At 43.4% G+C, this 16,205-nt stretch overlaps 1 protein-coding gene across 1 annotated transcript; it reads left to right on the top strand.

The window, feature by feature from the left end:
- The first annotated feature begins 302 nt into the window (after nt 1-302).
- Nucleotides 303-15,036, top strand: MYCT1 (MYC target 1). The gene is made up of 2 exons (XM_063125691.1): nt 303-464; nt 14,377-15,036. The coding sequence occupies exons 1-2, from the start codon at nt 413-415 to the stop codon at nt 14,904-14,906; spliced, it is 582 nt and encodes a 193-aa protein (XP_062981761.1). The 5' UTR covers nt 303-412; the 3' UTR covers nt 14,907-15,036.
- The last annotated feature ends 1,169 nt before the right edge of the window (nt 15,037-16,205 follow it).

The following is a 16,205-nucleotide window of genomic DNA, read 5'->3' as shown; positions in this document are numbered from 1 at the left end:
ACGTGTGTCTTGGACATTTAGGGATGCAGGGTGAGGTCCTCTGTGCACAGAAACACCGTAGGGAAGGGACCATGGAGAAGGGACTCATCCTATAGTGATGAGTTAGATCTAACAACAAGCAGACCACAAGGGGATGGAGTATTGTTCTTGATTAAATCACTGTCTAGCCAAGGAAATGACGAGAAGGAAATGGTTGTCCTGCCTCAGGAACCATGTGGCAATCTCAGATAAGGCAAACCAGTTGCTAATTTCAGTATAAAAGCAGGAAACGTGATACACTGGTTTCCTTTCATGCAAACAGAACAACGTGAGGGAATATCTAAGTGCGTTTCTCCAAGTCAAATCTCTAACATACTCCAAGTGATCTGCTGCTGATACAAGACTGTTGCTACTTTGACCAACTTTGTATGCTATGGAATTCAACTGTACTCGTTCTGGCATTGCATGGCCACACAATTTCTGGAGTAAGTACACATTAATATGTTATTATTATTATTTTTAAAAAAGTGAACTAGAATATTTTTGATATCATATTCTCTCCGAATTCTGTGTGATATCATCCATTATATGATGTCTGTCCAATGTGTTCAATATAGTTGCTGTTCTAAAAAAAAATTCACAGTATATCTTAACAATGAGTACATTTGCAAACTGGCAAGCCAAATATTTTAACTTTGCTGTGCCACTGTCCCTGTCAAGTTTCATTAGATGCACTCAAAATTTGAACAGTAATTAGACAAATAATGTCATTGTTGTGCATTAAAGCCAATTACTGGTGGAAACACCAGCCAATTAAGGTAACTCTTTGTATAGAGTGTTGAATAGGTGAGAAATGCCTCAATCCTTAACCCCTAACCTCAGGGGGAGTTTTGATGTTGACAACAAGTACAGAAATACTAACTTCCCAGAGCTGAATTGGGTAGAGAAGGTAATTAATATTTTGCCCACAAACAGGCTGAACAGAAATTGGAAATGAGAAAGATTGCAATGTTATTTGTTTAGTTTTCTAGTCTGAGACTAATTTGTCATATTCCTAGGCAGCCTTCCTCAAACTGTTAGTCCCAAGACATCTGGAGGGCCTCAGGTTGGGGAAGGCTGTGCTAGGGCTTCATGATACCCCCAGGACTGCTATCTCTTCATCTGCCTCCACCAGGCCAATGCAGGGTTTCCATTTCTGTTGCAAGTGCCAGGCTGTGAGCAAAGCACAGCTACTTACTTACAATGATCCAATTGTCCCAATTACTTCACTGCTCTGGTGTGAAATGGCTTACAGGATTAGAGGCAGTCAGTGAAATACTGGGGTGGGGGGTGGGCAGACACACTTTCCTTGTTTTCCTCCCCAACATGAGCCCTCTTTCGCTAAGTGCAGGGCCAGTGCTACCATAGAGGCCACTCAGGCAGCCGCCTAGAGCACCAAGCTAAGAGGGGCTCTGGGCACAGCGCAGCACTCACGCGCATTGGCTATGAGCTGGCCCGGCCCGAGGATTTAGCTGGGCCTGGGCGGGCGAGATGGTGCCCCACACCCACCCAGCTGAAGCGAAGCCAGGGTCGCTGGGGTGGGGGTGGGGCAGCTCCACGTTCGGACTTCCAGAACTCACCCAGGAGAGAGAGAGAGAGAGAGAGAGAGAATGTATGGGTGCATGGGGTGCATGGGGGTCTTTGAGTGAATGCATGTGTTCATGCGTGTGTTTGTTTGGAGTGAGTGATACTGAGTGTGTGTGTGCGCGCGTGTGAGTTGGGGGGGATGATTTGGAGGTGATATTCCTATTAAATAATGCATTTTAGACCCATAGACGTTCCTTTCCAATTTGTTTGCTGTAATTGGCATGACGTATTTCTTGCACTTTAAAATAAATTTAGCAGTTTCAAGTTTTGTGCTTCTTATTTTTTCCAGGGAACATATGTTCTTAAAAATCAAAGTTGGCATTTTTTGGGTGGTGGTGGTGAATGTAGCTCACCTTGCCTAGGGCGCAAAATAGTCTGGCACCGGCCCTGGCTAAGTGAGAAGCTAGATGCTGCAAAGAAGCATGTATGGTGCCCTATCACCATAAACTGTATTTTATGGTGTGGCGTAGTGGCTCAAGTGTTGGACTGGGAGTCAGGAGATCTGAGTTCTAGTCCCCACTCGGCCATGGAAACCCACTGGGTAACTTTGGGCCAGTCACAAACTCTCAGCCCAACCTACCTCACGGGGTTGTTGTTGTGAGGATAAAATGGAGAGGAGGAGGATTATGTATGCTGCCTTGGGTTCCTTGGAGGAAAAAAGGCAGGATATAAATGTTGTAGTTATTGTTATAGTTATTGTTATTAATGCAGTGCCAACTCCAGGTTTTGAGGGCTCTTGGGGCAAGACACTTGAATGTGCCCCCCTCCCTTCCCACTGCCATTGTCACCAGCTGCTATTGCTCCTCATCCTCTTTCTTCTCATTGGTATCCTTTGCTTGCTTGACAGGCAGAGAGACAGTGAGGAAGTAAGCAGTGGCATCCACATCTCTCCTTCTCACCACTACTGTTGTCTGGGCTAGAGTGAGAAAAAGGTGAACAAACGGGTTGCAATGGCAAGGAGGAAGAGCAAGTCCATGAGGCTGTTATCAGTGGGCACCTGCTTGGGTGTGGGCCTTTGGCAAGTGCCCAAACATACCTCTTCTTGATAGTGGCCCTAAACTGATGGTCCAATGAAACACCAATTTGGGCCCTTACTTTGTGTATTTTTTCTCTTCTCTTGTATTTCACCTTTGGTAGAGTGCTTTTCCCATAATGAAAGCACACAGATTATTCTTCACACGTGAACTGCACCACAGGAAGCTGAAATAGTTTACTTCCTTGAATGTGGGGCTTATAATGGCACAGTGGCACAGTTGCTATCCTAAATAAATAGAAAACCTACTTTGGGATCAGAGGTGTCCTCAACAGTGATGGTGCCTTCTTTGACAGTGGCCATAGCTAGACCTAAGGTTTATCCCAGGATTGTCCTGGGGTCAAACCTGTTCATCTAAGTGCCACACAGGGCATCTAGTGCTCGGGCAGGGACGAACCCGGGATAATCCTGGGATAAACCTTAGGTCTAGCTACGGCCAGTGTTTCTGGGAATAAAGCTATTGTTACACTCCTGCACCCCTGTCCTGGGAAAAGTGAACTTGCCGCGACTTTAGTGCTTACACAGATTTCAGTTTCCTAGAAGGAGGGCACTGGAGATTTGTGGTGTTTCTTGTATGAAGGTTTATTTACACTGTATTTAGGATCAAGGCCTAAAACAACCCGACTCCGAGCAAACCCTGCTTCTTCTCCACTGCTGAGCAGATCTCTTCCTAAGACAAAAGCTGCTCTGCTTTTGTGTCAGATTCAGCCTTCCCCCAGATTCATTCCCTCCTGCCCCCTCAGGCCTCATAGAACAAAGAGGTTGCCCATTTAGGAATCACACTGTGTGTGTGTGTGTGTCTGTGTAAATCCTCAATCTCTTTTACTCAAGAGATACTGTGTTATAACAAACTCCTGGAGGCCATTCAGATTGATTCTAACTACATAACACTATAGAATCCAAAGAAGCAATAGCAGGATTTCTGCTCTTCATAACGCCTATTGGGTGTTGAGGCAAAGATCAAGAGGAGAGCTACCATAGGATTTTGCCTCAAGTGGAGTTCAAAGTGCCTCGGAACTTCTGACTGAAGCTAGAAATAGTTTTGATAAGACTAGTACAGCCTTTCCCCAATCTGCCCTCGAGGTATGTTAAATTATAGCATCAATCACCCCCAGCCAATGTAGCCATTTCCCAGGTTGGGAAATGCTGAACTAGTGAAATTCCTCACAGAACTTTCACCCACTCCTATCTGTCACTCAAATATAATTGAAAAGATACCATATTATTTATAGTATTGTGTTGTGGGAGAGAAGGGATCATTTCCCATTTCTTTATGATAGTTTGTGGTACCACCACTCACTTGAGTCATTCTTTCTCCATATGAAAAAAGAAAGAAAGCTCATGTTGAATTTCTGCCTCACAGGCATCTTTTAAATGCAAGAGCCCTTTCAAGAAACACTCCCAGTTCTCTCCCCCTCCTCCTCCCCCTCCTATAGAAGATGTTTATTGTGGCTAATCTAGCAATTTGAATAAAATGAAACAGCCAGGATGGGAGTTGGTTCCTTCCTTTAAGCAATCAAGCACAGAGTGCCACCTTTTCATGAAGCCAAGTTCTTGCGCCTTTTAAAGTTGCCTGTCCGCCAGCAATTCAGTAGGAAAACATTTTGCCATCACTGCCTTGACCTGCCAACAAAAGCTCTACCTGCTGATTTTCTGATTATTATGCAGCTGGTAAAGACCCAAGAACTTTGCCAGGTATATTGGATGTTGGTGCTCATAGCAATTCCCAAATGTGCCTATGAGTACAAAAATATTGGGGATCCCTATTCTGAACAGTCCTCAACTCCAGGCGTTTTACAATTTACATGCAGCACACGTGACACATCCCTGCGTTTTGTCCAAGGATCCAATATACCTGGCAATGTTCTTGGGTCTTTACCAGCTGCATAATAATCATAACCCCCTCCATTCAGCCTTCAAGTGCCCACAAAAGATCATAGCAAAGTTATGTACATGTAAATAAATAAGGAGACTAGAGCCAGGAAATAAACAAAGTGAAAGAGCTCCAAAAGGAAGCCTGCAGAATGGGAGGGGAAACTCCCAGTTTTGGATCTAGGCATAATGAGCATGTACAATGTGCATATCATTTAATGAATAATAGCAGCATGAACATCCAGGAAATCTGGGCTTGGAGGCATGGGCTTTAATGTCCATGGGAACAAAATATACATGTTCAGTAACATTTGGTGCTTTTAAATAGTGATAATCTTAATAATAATTGGGCTGTGATAGGCTCCTGAGGAATTCTGATACAATGGCAATCATGGAATGATTAGCTGAAAAGGAAAACAAAACCAGCTATTATAAAATTCAAGGGCAGACAATATTTTTTTTCAAGGATCCTTAAAATGTTTTTTTCAGAGTGTGAAAAACAACTTTTTTGAGATTTTATTTATTTATTTATTTATTTATTGCATTTCTATACTGCCCAATAGCCAAAACACTCTGGGCGGTTCACAAAAATTAAGACAATTCAAAGTATAAAACAACAGTATAAAACCATAATATAAAATACAATATAAAATCACAACCAGGATAAAATCAGCAGCAGTGCAGAAATACAAATTTAAAACAGCAAAGTTAAAATTAATTTATAGACTGTTAAAATACTGGGAAAATGAAAAGAATATTAGAATATTATTGAAATTTTACAATTTCAATCCTTCATGCCCCTGACGTTTATTTATTTATTGTATTTATATCCCATGTTTTTTCCTCCAACGATCCCAAGGCAGTGTGCATAATCCTCCTCTCCATTGTATCCTTGCAACAACAACCCTGTGAGGTAGCTTGGCTGAGAATCTGTGATTGGCCCAAGGTCGCCTAGTGGGCTTCAATGGCCAAGTGGGGACTAGAACCCAGATCTCCCAGCTCCAGTCCAGCCACTACACCACACTGCCTCTCCACACCACATTGGCTTATGTTGGTGGCTTATCGTCAACCTCTACTGTGGGAGAGGAGCATCATCACAGGGGATCTGCCACAGTGGAGGCCCCTGCTGTGTCCAGAGGGATGGAATGCTACTGCCACCAGTTCTCCCACTGGCAGTAGGTGGCAGAAAGCTCCAAAATGTGTCATTCCTGTAGCCAGCTGTAGATCGGCTGGATCCAAAGCCACTTCATTTCTCTAAACAGGCCCAATTCCCACCTCACATACAAATGCAAAGATTACCAAGTTAAATAGGTGGGCAAAACTACACCACTGCCTTTTGTCCAGAAGATCCGCTGCTCTGTTCTTTCCTTGCCCTGCTTAGGATTGTTCTGTCTGTGTGTTGTTGAAAAGATGGAAGCCTAAATTATCAAAATGTACATATTTGACACTTGTTGTTGTTTCCAAGCCAAAGTGTCCCTATGTCAGCCACACCCAAACACTCCCATTTTAGATTATCTGAAGGCGTTCTCTTATAAGGTTGCCAGTGGCTTCTATCTAGTGTCTTATTGGTTGGTTCCTTGTATCAAGCTGGCTGATCAAGCTACACCGATTCACCATTTCCTCTCCAGCCAGTTGGCGATCCAAATTGTTTCAGGGCTTATGATGCCATTGAAACATGGATTGATCTGCTTCAATGCTATGAAAGCTGTAGAGCAAAGGAGAGGGACCTGGGGTTTCAGCAATGTATTATGCCTGTGAGGATGCCCACTTGCAAGCCCAGCTTCCTAATAATTTGAATAGATACAGTTGTCTCACTTTTAAATAAAGTCTGGCGTAAAGGCATGCTGTCATAGAGGGGAGGCACCATAGCCAGAGTTGCAGCTAGGGTCATGGGGTGGCTGCCTGGGCTGTGACAGCACCCGTGCTGAGGGGTGAGCTGGCTGGACACGTATATGGTTACAGATGCTCTTTTTTCTATTACTTTAAACATATACAGTCGTGTGAAAGAGAAAGTACACCCTCTTGGAATTGTATGATTTTACATATCAGGACATAATAACAATCATCTGTTCCTTAGCAGGTCTAAAAATTAGGTAAATACAACCTCAGATGAACAACAACACGTGACATATTACACCGTGTCATGATTTATTTAACAGAAATAAAGCCAAAATGGAGAAGCCATGTGTGAAAAAGTAAGTACACCTTATGATTCAATAGCTTGTAGAACCACCTTTAGCAGCAATAACTTGAAGTAATCGTTTTCTGTGTGACTTTATCAGTCTCTCACATCGTTGTGGAGGAATTTTGGCCCACTCTTCTTTACAACGTTGCTTCAGTTCATTGAGGTTTGAGGGCATTTGTTTATGCACAGCTCTCTTGAGGTCCCGCCACAGCATTTCAATCGGCTTGAGGTCTGGACTTTGACTAAGCCATTGCAACACCTTGATTCTTTTCTTTTTCAGCCATTCTGTTGTAGATTTGCTGGTGTGCTTGGGATCATTGTCCTGTTGCATGACCCAATTTCGGCCAAGCTTTAGCTGTGGGACAGATGGCCTCACATTTGACTCTAGAATACTTTGGTATACAGAGGAGTTCATGGTCGACTCAATGACTGCAAGGTTCCCAGGTCCTGTGGCTGCAAAACAAGCCCAAATCATCATCCCTCCACCACCGTGCTTGACAGTTGGTATGAGGTGTTTGTGCTGATATGCTGCGTTTGGTTTTCGCTAAACGTGGCGCTGTGCATTATGGCCAAACATCTCCACTTTAGTCTCGTCTGTCCAAAGGACATTGTTCCAGAAGTCTTGTGGTTTGTTTAGATGCAACTTTGCAAACCTAAGCCATACTGCCACTTTCTTTTTAGAGAGAAAAGGCTTTCTCCTGGCAACCCTTCCAAACAAACCATACTTGTTCAGTCTTTTTCTATTTGTACTGTCATGAACTTTAACATTTAACATGCTCACTGAGTCCTGTAGAGTCTGAGATGTAACTCTTGGGTTTTTTGCAATTTCTCTGAGCATTGCATGGTCTGACCTTGGGGTGATTTTGCTGGGACGTCCTCTCCTGGGAAGATTGGCAACTGTCTTGAATGTTTTCCACTTTTGAATCATCTTTCTCACTGTAGAATGATGGACTTCAAATTGTTTGGAAATGGCCTTATAACCCTGCCCAGATTGATGGGCAGCAGCAGTTGCTTCTCTAAGATCATTGCTGATGTCTTTTCTCTTTGGCACTATGTTAACACACACCTGGATGCTCCAGACCAGCAAACTGAAAAAACGTTAGCTTTTACAGAGGTGGTCATACTTGTTGATGATTAGTTAATCACAGGCATTTGATTAGCAGCACCTGTCTGCTACTTAGAATCTTAATTCCTATGGAAGCAGTAAGGGTGTACTTACTTTTTCACACATGGCTTCTCCATTTTGGCTTTATTTCTGTTAAATAAATCATGACACGGTGTAATATGTCACGTGTTGTTGTTCATCTGAGGTTATATTTACCTAATTTTTAGACCTGCTAAGGAGCAGATGATTGTTATTATGTCCTGATATGTAAAATCATACAATTCCAAGAGGGTGTACTTCCTTTTTCACATGACTATATATATATATATATATATATATATATATATATATATATATACACACACACACACACACACACACACACACACACACACACTTTCCTACAGCAAAATGGTGGTTATTCCCAAGTAAAAGTATTTAGGCCATAGCTAGACCTAAGGTTTATACCAGGATTGTCCTGGGGTCAAACCTGTTCATCTAAGTGCCACACAGGGCATCCAGCGTTCAGGCAGGGACAAACCCGGGATGATCCTGGGATAAACCTTAGGTCTAGCTATGGCCTTAGTCTCAGGGCAGCAGAGGGAAACTCTATTTTATTCCTGCAGTCAAGATGGTGCTGTGATTTAAAGTGAGTCTAAAATGCAAAACAGCACGTGCTCAGAGATATTTTTTTTGAAGGGGGGGCTTACTATTATTTATTTATTTTTAAAAACTGCCAAGCAGTTTTTGTTTCTTTTGTTCAGGAAGGTAGATGCTGTTCTGAAGTTGTGTGCCTTGCAACGGAAGTAATGCACATGGTCATCTAAAGCTCAGCACGAGACCATTAAGTCCAGGGAATTAAATGGTCTAGCTGCATCACTGGCCATAGCACAGTAGTAGATCCCATGCTTTGGATGCAAAAGGCTCCAGGTTGAACTCCAGGCCATCTCAATAATAATAATAATAATAATAATAATAATAATAATAATAATAATAATAATAATAATAATAGAATTAAAAACATAGTGTCCATTGTTAAAACATCCTAAAAACATCCTAAAATTCCACTGGATAGGCCTGCCGGAATAGATCAAGGAGCAGATGACAAGAAAGGCCTTTGCCTGGGACCTTGGGGAGCCGCTGCCAGTCAAAGCAAACAACAGGAGGCTAGATGGACAAAGAGTCTGACCTAGTATAAAACAGCTTCCTGTGTTCCTAACATTAGATCTAGCCTTTAGGGAACAAAATACAGCTGTGCAAGATTCCTCCCTCCAATTGGTAACCAAGACCTGCAGGGCTGGTCCAAGACATCTTGCTGCCTGAGGGGGAAAAAACAAGATGGCACCTCCTACTCCACCCCACCCATTCCATGTACAGAAGCTGACTGGACTGGCAGTTCAATCCAGGTGACAGGACAGCATCTTTCACCATACCCAACAGTGGTAGGCTCTGGGCCGGTGCCAGACTATTTTGCACCCTAGGCAAGGTGAGCTACTTTCAAACCCACCCACCCCAATTTTCCTTTTTATTTTATTTTTTTGCCAACTTTGATTTTTAAGAACATCCCTGTTGGCTTGTGCCCTGTGGGTAAAATCCAACCTAAGGTTACCCAAAGTAGGCCCATTGAAATGAATGGGACTTAAGGGAGGGATGACTAATTTCTCACGTGCAATCCAATGGGTCTACTCTAAGTAAGGCTTACATGGGATTTTTACCCTGTTTCTGTTTTCTGTCTCTCTCCAGCGCCTGACCTTCCACTGGCCTCTCTCCAGCTCTCGCTCTGCTCTCCCCTCCTGCCTCGCTCCAACTCTGAAAACTTTGTCGGGTCTGTTTTGCTCCGCTGAAAGGAGGCTTCCGGAGGAGATCCGTCTCCAGCGCCTCTTCTCCTCCACTCTCAGTGTGGAGGCAGAAGTGGGAGGGGGAGGAGGCAAGGCAGGCACCTCCTGCCTTCTTTTTGGTAGGAGGTGCCCGCCCCGCTGCCGCCACTGCCACATTCTTGAGAAAGGAGCAAGAACAACAAAGAAGCAGCCTAGAGCTGAGCGAGCAGGCGAGGAGGAGCAGGAGGAGGAAGGCGCTTCACGGGGCGGTGGATGGCGAGATAGGGCGGGTGGGTGAGATCGGGGCGCTGGCTGCCCGGCCCTCTTGGAAAAACCAGACCCATTTTGGGGGAGGAGGGGGAGGAGGAGCAGCGTCAGAGTGGGGAGAGAAGAGGCCATGCGTTGCTGGGTTCCTTCTGGCCTTGCATGCGTGCGGCTAGAGCGGCTCTGCTGGGAGGGCGGCTTCCAGGCGTGTTTGGGAAGTCCGAACATGGAGCCGCCCCCCACCCCACTGTCCCTGGCTTTGCTTTGGCTGTGCTGGGTGGGTGCGGGGCATGCACCATCTCACCCGCCCAGGCCCGGCCAGCTGAATTCTCGGCTCACAGCCAACACGTGTATGAGTGCTGCGCGCGCTGCGCCTGCCGCCCAGCTAGTGCCCCTCTTAGCTTGGTGCTCTAGGCAGCCGCCTGAGTCGCCTCTATGGTCGCACCGGCCCTGGGTAGGCTAGCTTGGGGCACTCCAGGGAATGGTGGTTGGATTGCTGTCTCTTCCTCCTCCAGTATCTGCCACCGGAGGTGGTCATCTCACTCTGCCCAACGGATTAGTCAGACCTTTATGCATGCAGTCTTGGAGGTAGGTCCACTGTATTTGAGAGAGCGCATTCTCAGATAGATGTGTTTAGGATTTCAGCCTCAGATTGATTAGTTTTTGTTTTTGTTTTGTAACCAGGCTACAAATATAAAATGGAGTAATGATGTTAAGTATTAGCACCCTGCTTTATTTTTCATTTCTGTTGTTTGCACTGATGCAGAAATCAGCAGAGTATAAACATTTGTGTTGAGAATATTTATTCACATGTGGCAGGGAAAGGAAGACAGAGTTTATTTTTGATATAATAAAATAAAATAAATGCATGGCATTTCTTCTCAGCTACAATTCCCTCATGTTTCATCTTTGCTAGTCACAAAGCCATGCTTAAGACCGAGTGATCTGGAAAGAATTTGTTGATCAGATTTCTAATGTATTTGGCAAGTGTTATTGCAGGATATTTGCTGATTGCTTCTGCTGTTGGATTTCCTTGTTACTAAGGAACACCTGGAAAAACTTGGCTCCACATCAGGCCTCCTGCTTGCCAAACTTGCAAAAGCCATCATAATTGATGGCTGCCAAACAACAGCAGGAAACGGGAACTTCCACCTAATTTATTTCTGAATATGAATAGAGATCAGAAACCAAGGTCCCTTGAAAAGTGGCACCATTTTCCTAGGAGAGACACGTAGGCCTTGATGATAATTGGTACAAGTTTATTGTACCATTTACTGTCTAATTGCTTTCTGGAATTGTCATCATCATTATCATATGCTGTATTGCATAACATTGACCTCTTATGGTTTATGGCAAATAATAACAACAACAACAACTAAGGACAAAATTGTTAAGTTTAAGAAAGTAAAAGGCTTGCGTAGTCATTAAAATTGTGTGTGTGGCTATCTCAAGGCTAAACAGAGGAAGACTATCTGTGAGCAATTACCTTGAGATAGAAGCTGTACTGGGAACCTTGCCAGGATTCTCTAAGATATCATGGTGTTAATGATATGAATATACCAAAGATCCTTGAGGCTGGGTTAGCCTAATCACAGCTGTATGTAATATAGATAAAAAAAAACCTGTGTATATATGTATATGTGTATAGCTTTTGTCACTCTGCACAATGACACGGAACTGTAAAGAAGTCTGAAGCTAATAAACTTACTCTGCTAAGTAAGAGCTACATTGTGAGCTGTGTTTCTGAGCACAAACAGAATTCCCAAGGAAAAGTTCTGGCCCCAACAAAAATTACAGTTTCTATATCACTTTAGTACTATAGAAATGTTGCTAATAAAGAAAGACAGCTTTCTACTTATACAGATACACTCACTGTGTAATTAGCTGATTTTCTAATAACTCTTTTGAAATAATCTAGGAGGATTAAATATAGGGATTCATCAGACAAATGTTTTATAGTACGCTCGTTACTGGCCACTCACGATTTTCATGGGTCCTTTTGATGACACTGTCTGCCTCCCACATGTCTCCTGCTCCTTCTGGTCTTTTTTCCATCTTAAAATAAGACAGAGAAAATCCAATTGGGGGGGCTATAACAAAACTTGCCGCCGTTTCCTGCTTTGGGCAGGAGAAACAGTGCAATAAAAACACCCACTGAATGGGTCACGTGGTCATTGGTTGCTTCCTCTTTCTTCCCCATGTGAAGAAAAAGAAAACTGTTTATGCCTATTGTGAGACAGAAGCACGAGGCAAAGCAGTGGTAGGGAATCACAATTCCCCCCCCCCCCCCGTCTGATGATGCTCATAAATGGCTTCTTTTGATTGAACTTCCAAGAAACTATCTTTCCAGCCCTGACAATTTCAATAAAAGGTTCTTCGGGGACTAACACGGTAGATGATGGGAGTAACCGGACACAATAACGGGCCAGCCTCTTCTACCTTTAAGATTTGTGCAGGACAGGAACTTGGGCAGGATAGGGAATTTGACAGGGAATTTAGCTTGCCATGCCACAGTGCTGCAGGGTAAGAAAAACAGTAGCCTCTGAAGCACCCTTTCAATATAGAAGTAGAAGATATATGAGCCCTGTCCCTAACTGTGAATCTAGGGTTGCCAATTGACCAGAAAAAAGAAAGGCTCGTCTGCTCCTGCGGTTTTAATGGCAACTTGGGCAGGATCTACAATACTGCTTTAAAATGGTTTATAACTCTAGTGACAACTGTTGGGGTCCAGGGCACACTCCATATACCGTTTTCAAAGTGTTATATCCTGCTTGGTATAGATCTGGCCTTGTTATGCAGGAATCAATGGGGAAGATTTTCACAGCATCATTGTTTGCTAATAAAATTGTATAAAAATGTAATAAATAAATAAATAACAACCTGCTATTAAAAAAAAACACAGGAGAGAAACTAATAACAAAACTTGGCAACTCTTGTTCATGCTAAGTACTGGGATATATATTGTGAAAATAACACATATTACCTTCCTACAGCTGAATTTGCCAAATATTACCAGAGGAATATAGCAACACAGATACATACATATCCAAGGCTAGAGATGAGATAATCTGAAAAAGTGTCATCAAAAGAAGAAAGCACAAATTCACAGTCATAAATACCTTTTTTGAGATCATCAGCTTAGTGTGAACATTTCCTGTAGCTCTTTTCGTAAAGGAAAGCAGTGAAGTTAATTGGTATGCAAGACTGAATGTAAGAAGGCTCAGAATCTTCCTAGATCTGTTAGATTGCTGGTAAAAATGTATTGTGTGGGTTGTTGTTTCTTTAAACTGTAATACTGAAGCTGATATATCTATTCAAGCATATTTCCAGCAGAGGGCAATATTGTTATAGCTATGCTACAAACAGCTGCATGATGAATCAGTCTATGGAAGCACAACAAAGAACCTTTTGGAACAAATTTCATTGTTTTAAGGGTGAGCCAACATACTGAGGCCATGGCTAGACCAGGCGATATCCCTGTGATTGCCCCAGGATCATCCCTGTGCGTTCACATGATGCACAGGGCATCCTGGGAGCAGGGAGGGATGATCCCTCCCTTGGCCCAGGATATCGCCCTACCCATTTCCCCCCGCTTTCCCCTATCATCATAAGACCACGGAATGTATTGCTGGGCATTGCAGGTTGTCCCAGCTCCTCGTGAGTACCCGCATGAGTACCCATTGGGGGGAAGTACCCATTGGGGGTGAGGGCGAACTTATCTTTTGTTCAAGCGCTCATACGCTCGTTTTCCTTTTTAAAAAATCCAAAATGGCGGCCACGATGTCATTCGCTGCGATCATAAAATCGTGGGATGGTCGCCTTCCAACCTCCTCATCTAGCCATGGCCTGATGCAGGTGCTCATCTTCAAATTGATGGCTGAACCCCCTCCTATAAGAAATTTCTCCAGTCTTATCAAAACTTGAAATTCCCTTATCTTGAAATTATTCAGATGTTTTTACCTAATAGGGGAGAAACCACTTTACTTCAAATGTTACTTTAGGCAAAATGTAAATGGTAATCTTGTAAAATGCTTTAATTTCTTGCAGAATACAACCTAGATGGTCTCAAACTGATGTTACACAAGTAGACTTCAACTTGTGCAATGGGGTTTCCCTTCCCCTCCTCCCCCTGCTGTGCCCCTGAATGCACCCCTAACCTGTTCTGGAGATCCTCCGACTCTATAGAGCAGATTTTAATGGTGTGGGGGTATCACTTTCTTCATTCATATTTATTGTGAAAACTGACCGCTAACATTATGCAAAATGGCAGTATGATAAATCCTCTACTGTAAATAAATCAGTCTATTGACCTGGATTTCTTCCTCACTGTGACTCACGTGAGAAATGTAACCTCAAGTGATATATCAACTAACCTGATATATGAGCTAACATATATCAGAGCTAACATATATTCAACATATATGTTGAATAGAGATATCATATTTTTGTCATTTAATGCATCATAAATAACCACATTGTTATTTTTCATTTTCAGATGAAATAATAATAGCATTTTCAGTTTCTATGGTCATTGGACTTGTAATTGGAGTCATAATCTGGGCTTTGTTGACCTGCCTGTCTAGCCGCAGAGCTAGCGCACATATTTCCCAGTGGAGCACCTCATCGTCCAGCCGGCGTCCCAGGGCTTCTCATGGAGGTCCTACCAACAGGCCAGGATTTTACCGTAACAGTAGCTGTGAACGCCGCAGCAACCTCAGCTTAGCCAGCCTTACCTTCCAAAGGCAAGCTTCCTTAGACCAGGCCAACTCCTTTCCAAGGAAATCAAGTTTCCGGGCTTCCACATTTCACCCCTTTCTGCAGTGTCCTCCACTTCCTGTAGAAACTGAAAGCCAGCTGATTACTCTGGTACCCACCAGCACCACCACCACACTTACTGGAAGTAGCCCCAACAGCCTATCTCGTCCTGAATTCCACTGGTCCAACAGCAGCCTTCGCGCCGGCCACTCAACGCAAACGCCACCACCTGCCTATGACTCTATCATAAAAGCTTTTCCAGACTCTTGACTTCTGATTCTTGGTATCATATATAGAAAGACATTCAGTTGTATGATTTTCTATGGGAAGATACCTGTGAGGCTTACCAAAGTAGAAAGACTTACAGCATATGATAGTGTCTACACAACCTTCAGAAGTACATGACCTACACGAGTGATGGTATCACTGTGAGACAGATGAGATAAGAACAAAATGTGGATGTCCCTCAGCTTCTAAGACCTTCCTCACAAGATTCACAAAGGTCTGCAGTGTCCGTGTGTATTTATTTCTCTCTGCATTGTAATCATGGTCTTTAGTTTTGATGATATAAACTTTTTGCCCTCTTAACCAACTGACACTTTATTGAGTTGCAAAGCTAAGAACAGGTCTCCTTGCAGATATACTTGTTACCTGGTATTGTTGTCCTTTGTTTTTAGAATTTCTTTTGTCCTTTGGGAATTTTGATTTCCCCTTTCCCAATTTCAGTTGTCCATCAATCAGCAATCCTGTCATACGGCAGCAAGATCTACAAAAGAATTATTTAGGAACACTTAAGATTCAAAATGGTTCAGTATTTGTATCATCTTTTGCAAGGGCTAGGATCTTTCTTTCTTTTAAGGCATATCTATTTTGAACCACAGCCCGATTAAGGTTGCAATCCTGTACAGTCTTACCTGCGAGTAAGTCCCACTAAATTCAAAAGGCCTCACTTCGGAGTAGATATGCATTCAATTGTGCTGTAACAATGGTTGTTGTAGAGCCAAACTCAGAGGTGCATATGGGTGTCAGTTGTAGTTCCAGCCCCCTCTTGCCTTCTTAGATGTTCTGTGTAAAATGAGAATGGTGGTAAGGTGGGGCCAAGCAAATGCCAAGCCTTTGATTATGCTTCTCATATCCACCAAGATTAATGGAACCATTCAGAATAGAATAGTAAACAAGGTTTCCTTCATGACACATAACCAAGGGTACATCTTGACAAGTGGAAATCCCCAGGGTGGATCCACAGTGGTAGCACTAGGTCATTTATATGACGCAGCTGCCACCACGGAGCCATCCCAGGGCTTTCACCTGAAGCTCCGATTTTAAAAAGTTCGGGACTTACCCTGACTTCTCCCACTTGAAGCAAGGTGACAATGCCATCTGCCATCTATCGCCTTGCTTTGGAGCTGCAGCAGAGGCATGCCCCAACCAATGGTGACCCCTGATTGGTCACCATTGGCTGGACAGGGGAGGGGGTAGCCCAGTGAGCTAAATGGCCACTGGACCACCTCTGTGCCTCTGTGGACCAGCAGAACATCGCAGATAAACGTTAAAAATAAAACCTGTAAT

The sequence above is a fragment of the Elgaria multicarinata genome, chromosome 4, assembly GCF_023053635.1.
Source record: "Elgaria multicarinata webbii isolate HBS135686 ecotype San Diego chromosome 4, rElgMul1.1.pri, whole genome shotgun sequence".
Lineage (NCBI taxonomy): Eukaryota > Metazoa > Chordata > Lepidosauria > Squamata > Anguidae > Elgaria > Elgaria multicarinata.
This window is presented reverse-complemented; position numbering and strand designations above follow the sequence as displayed.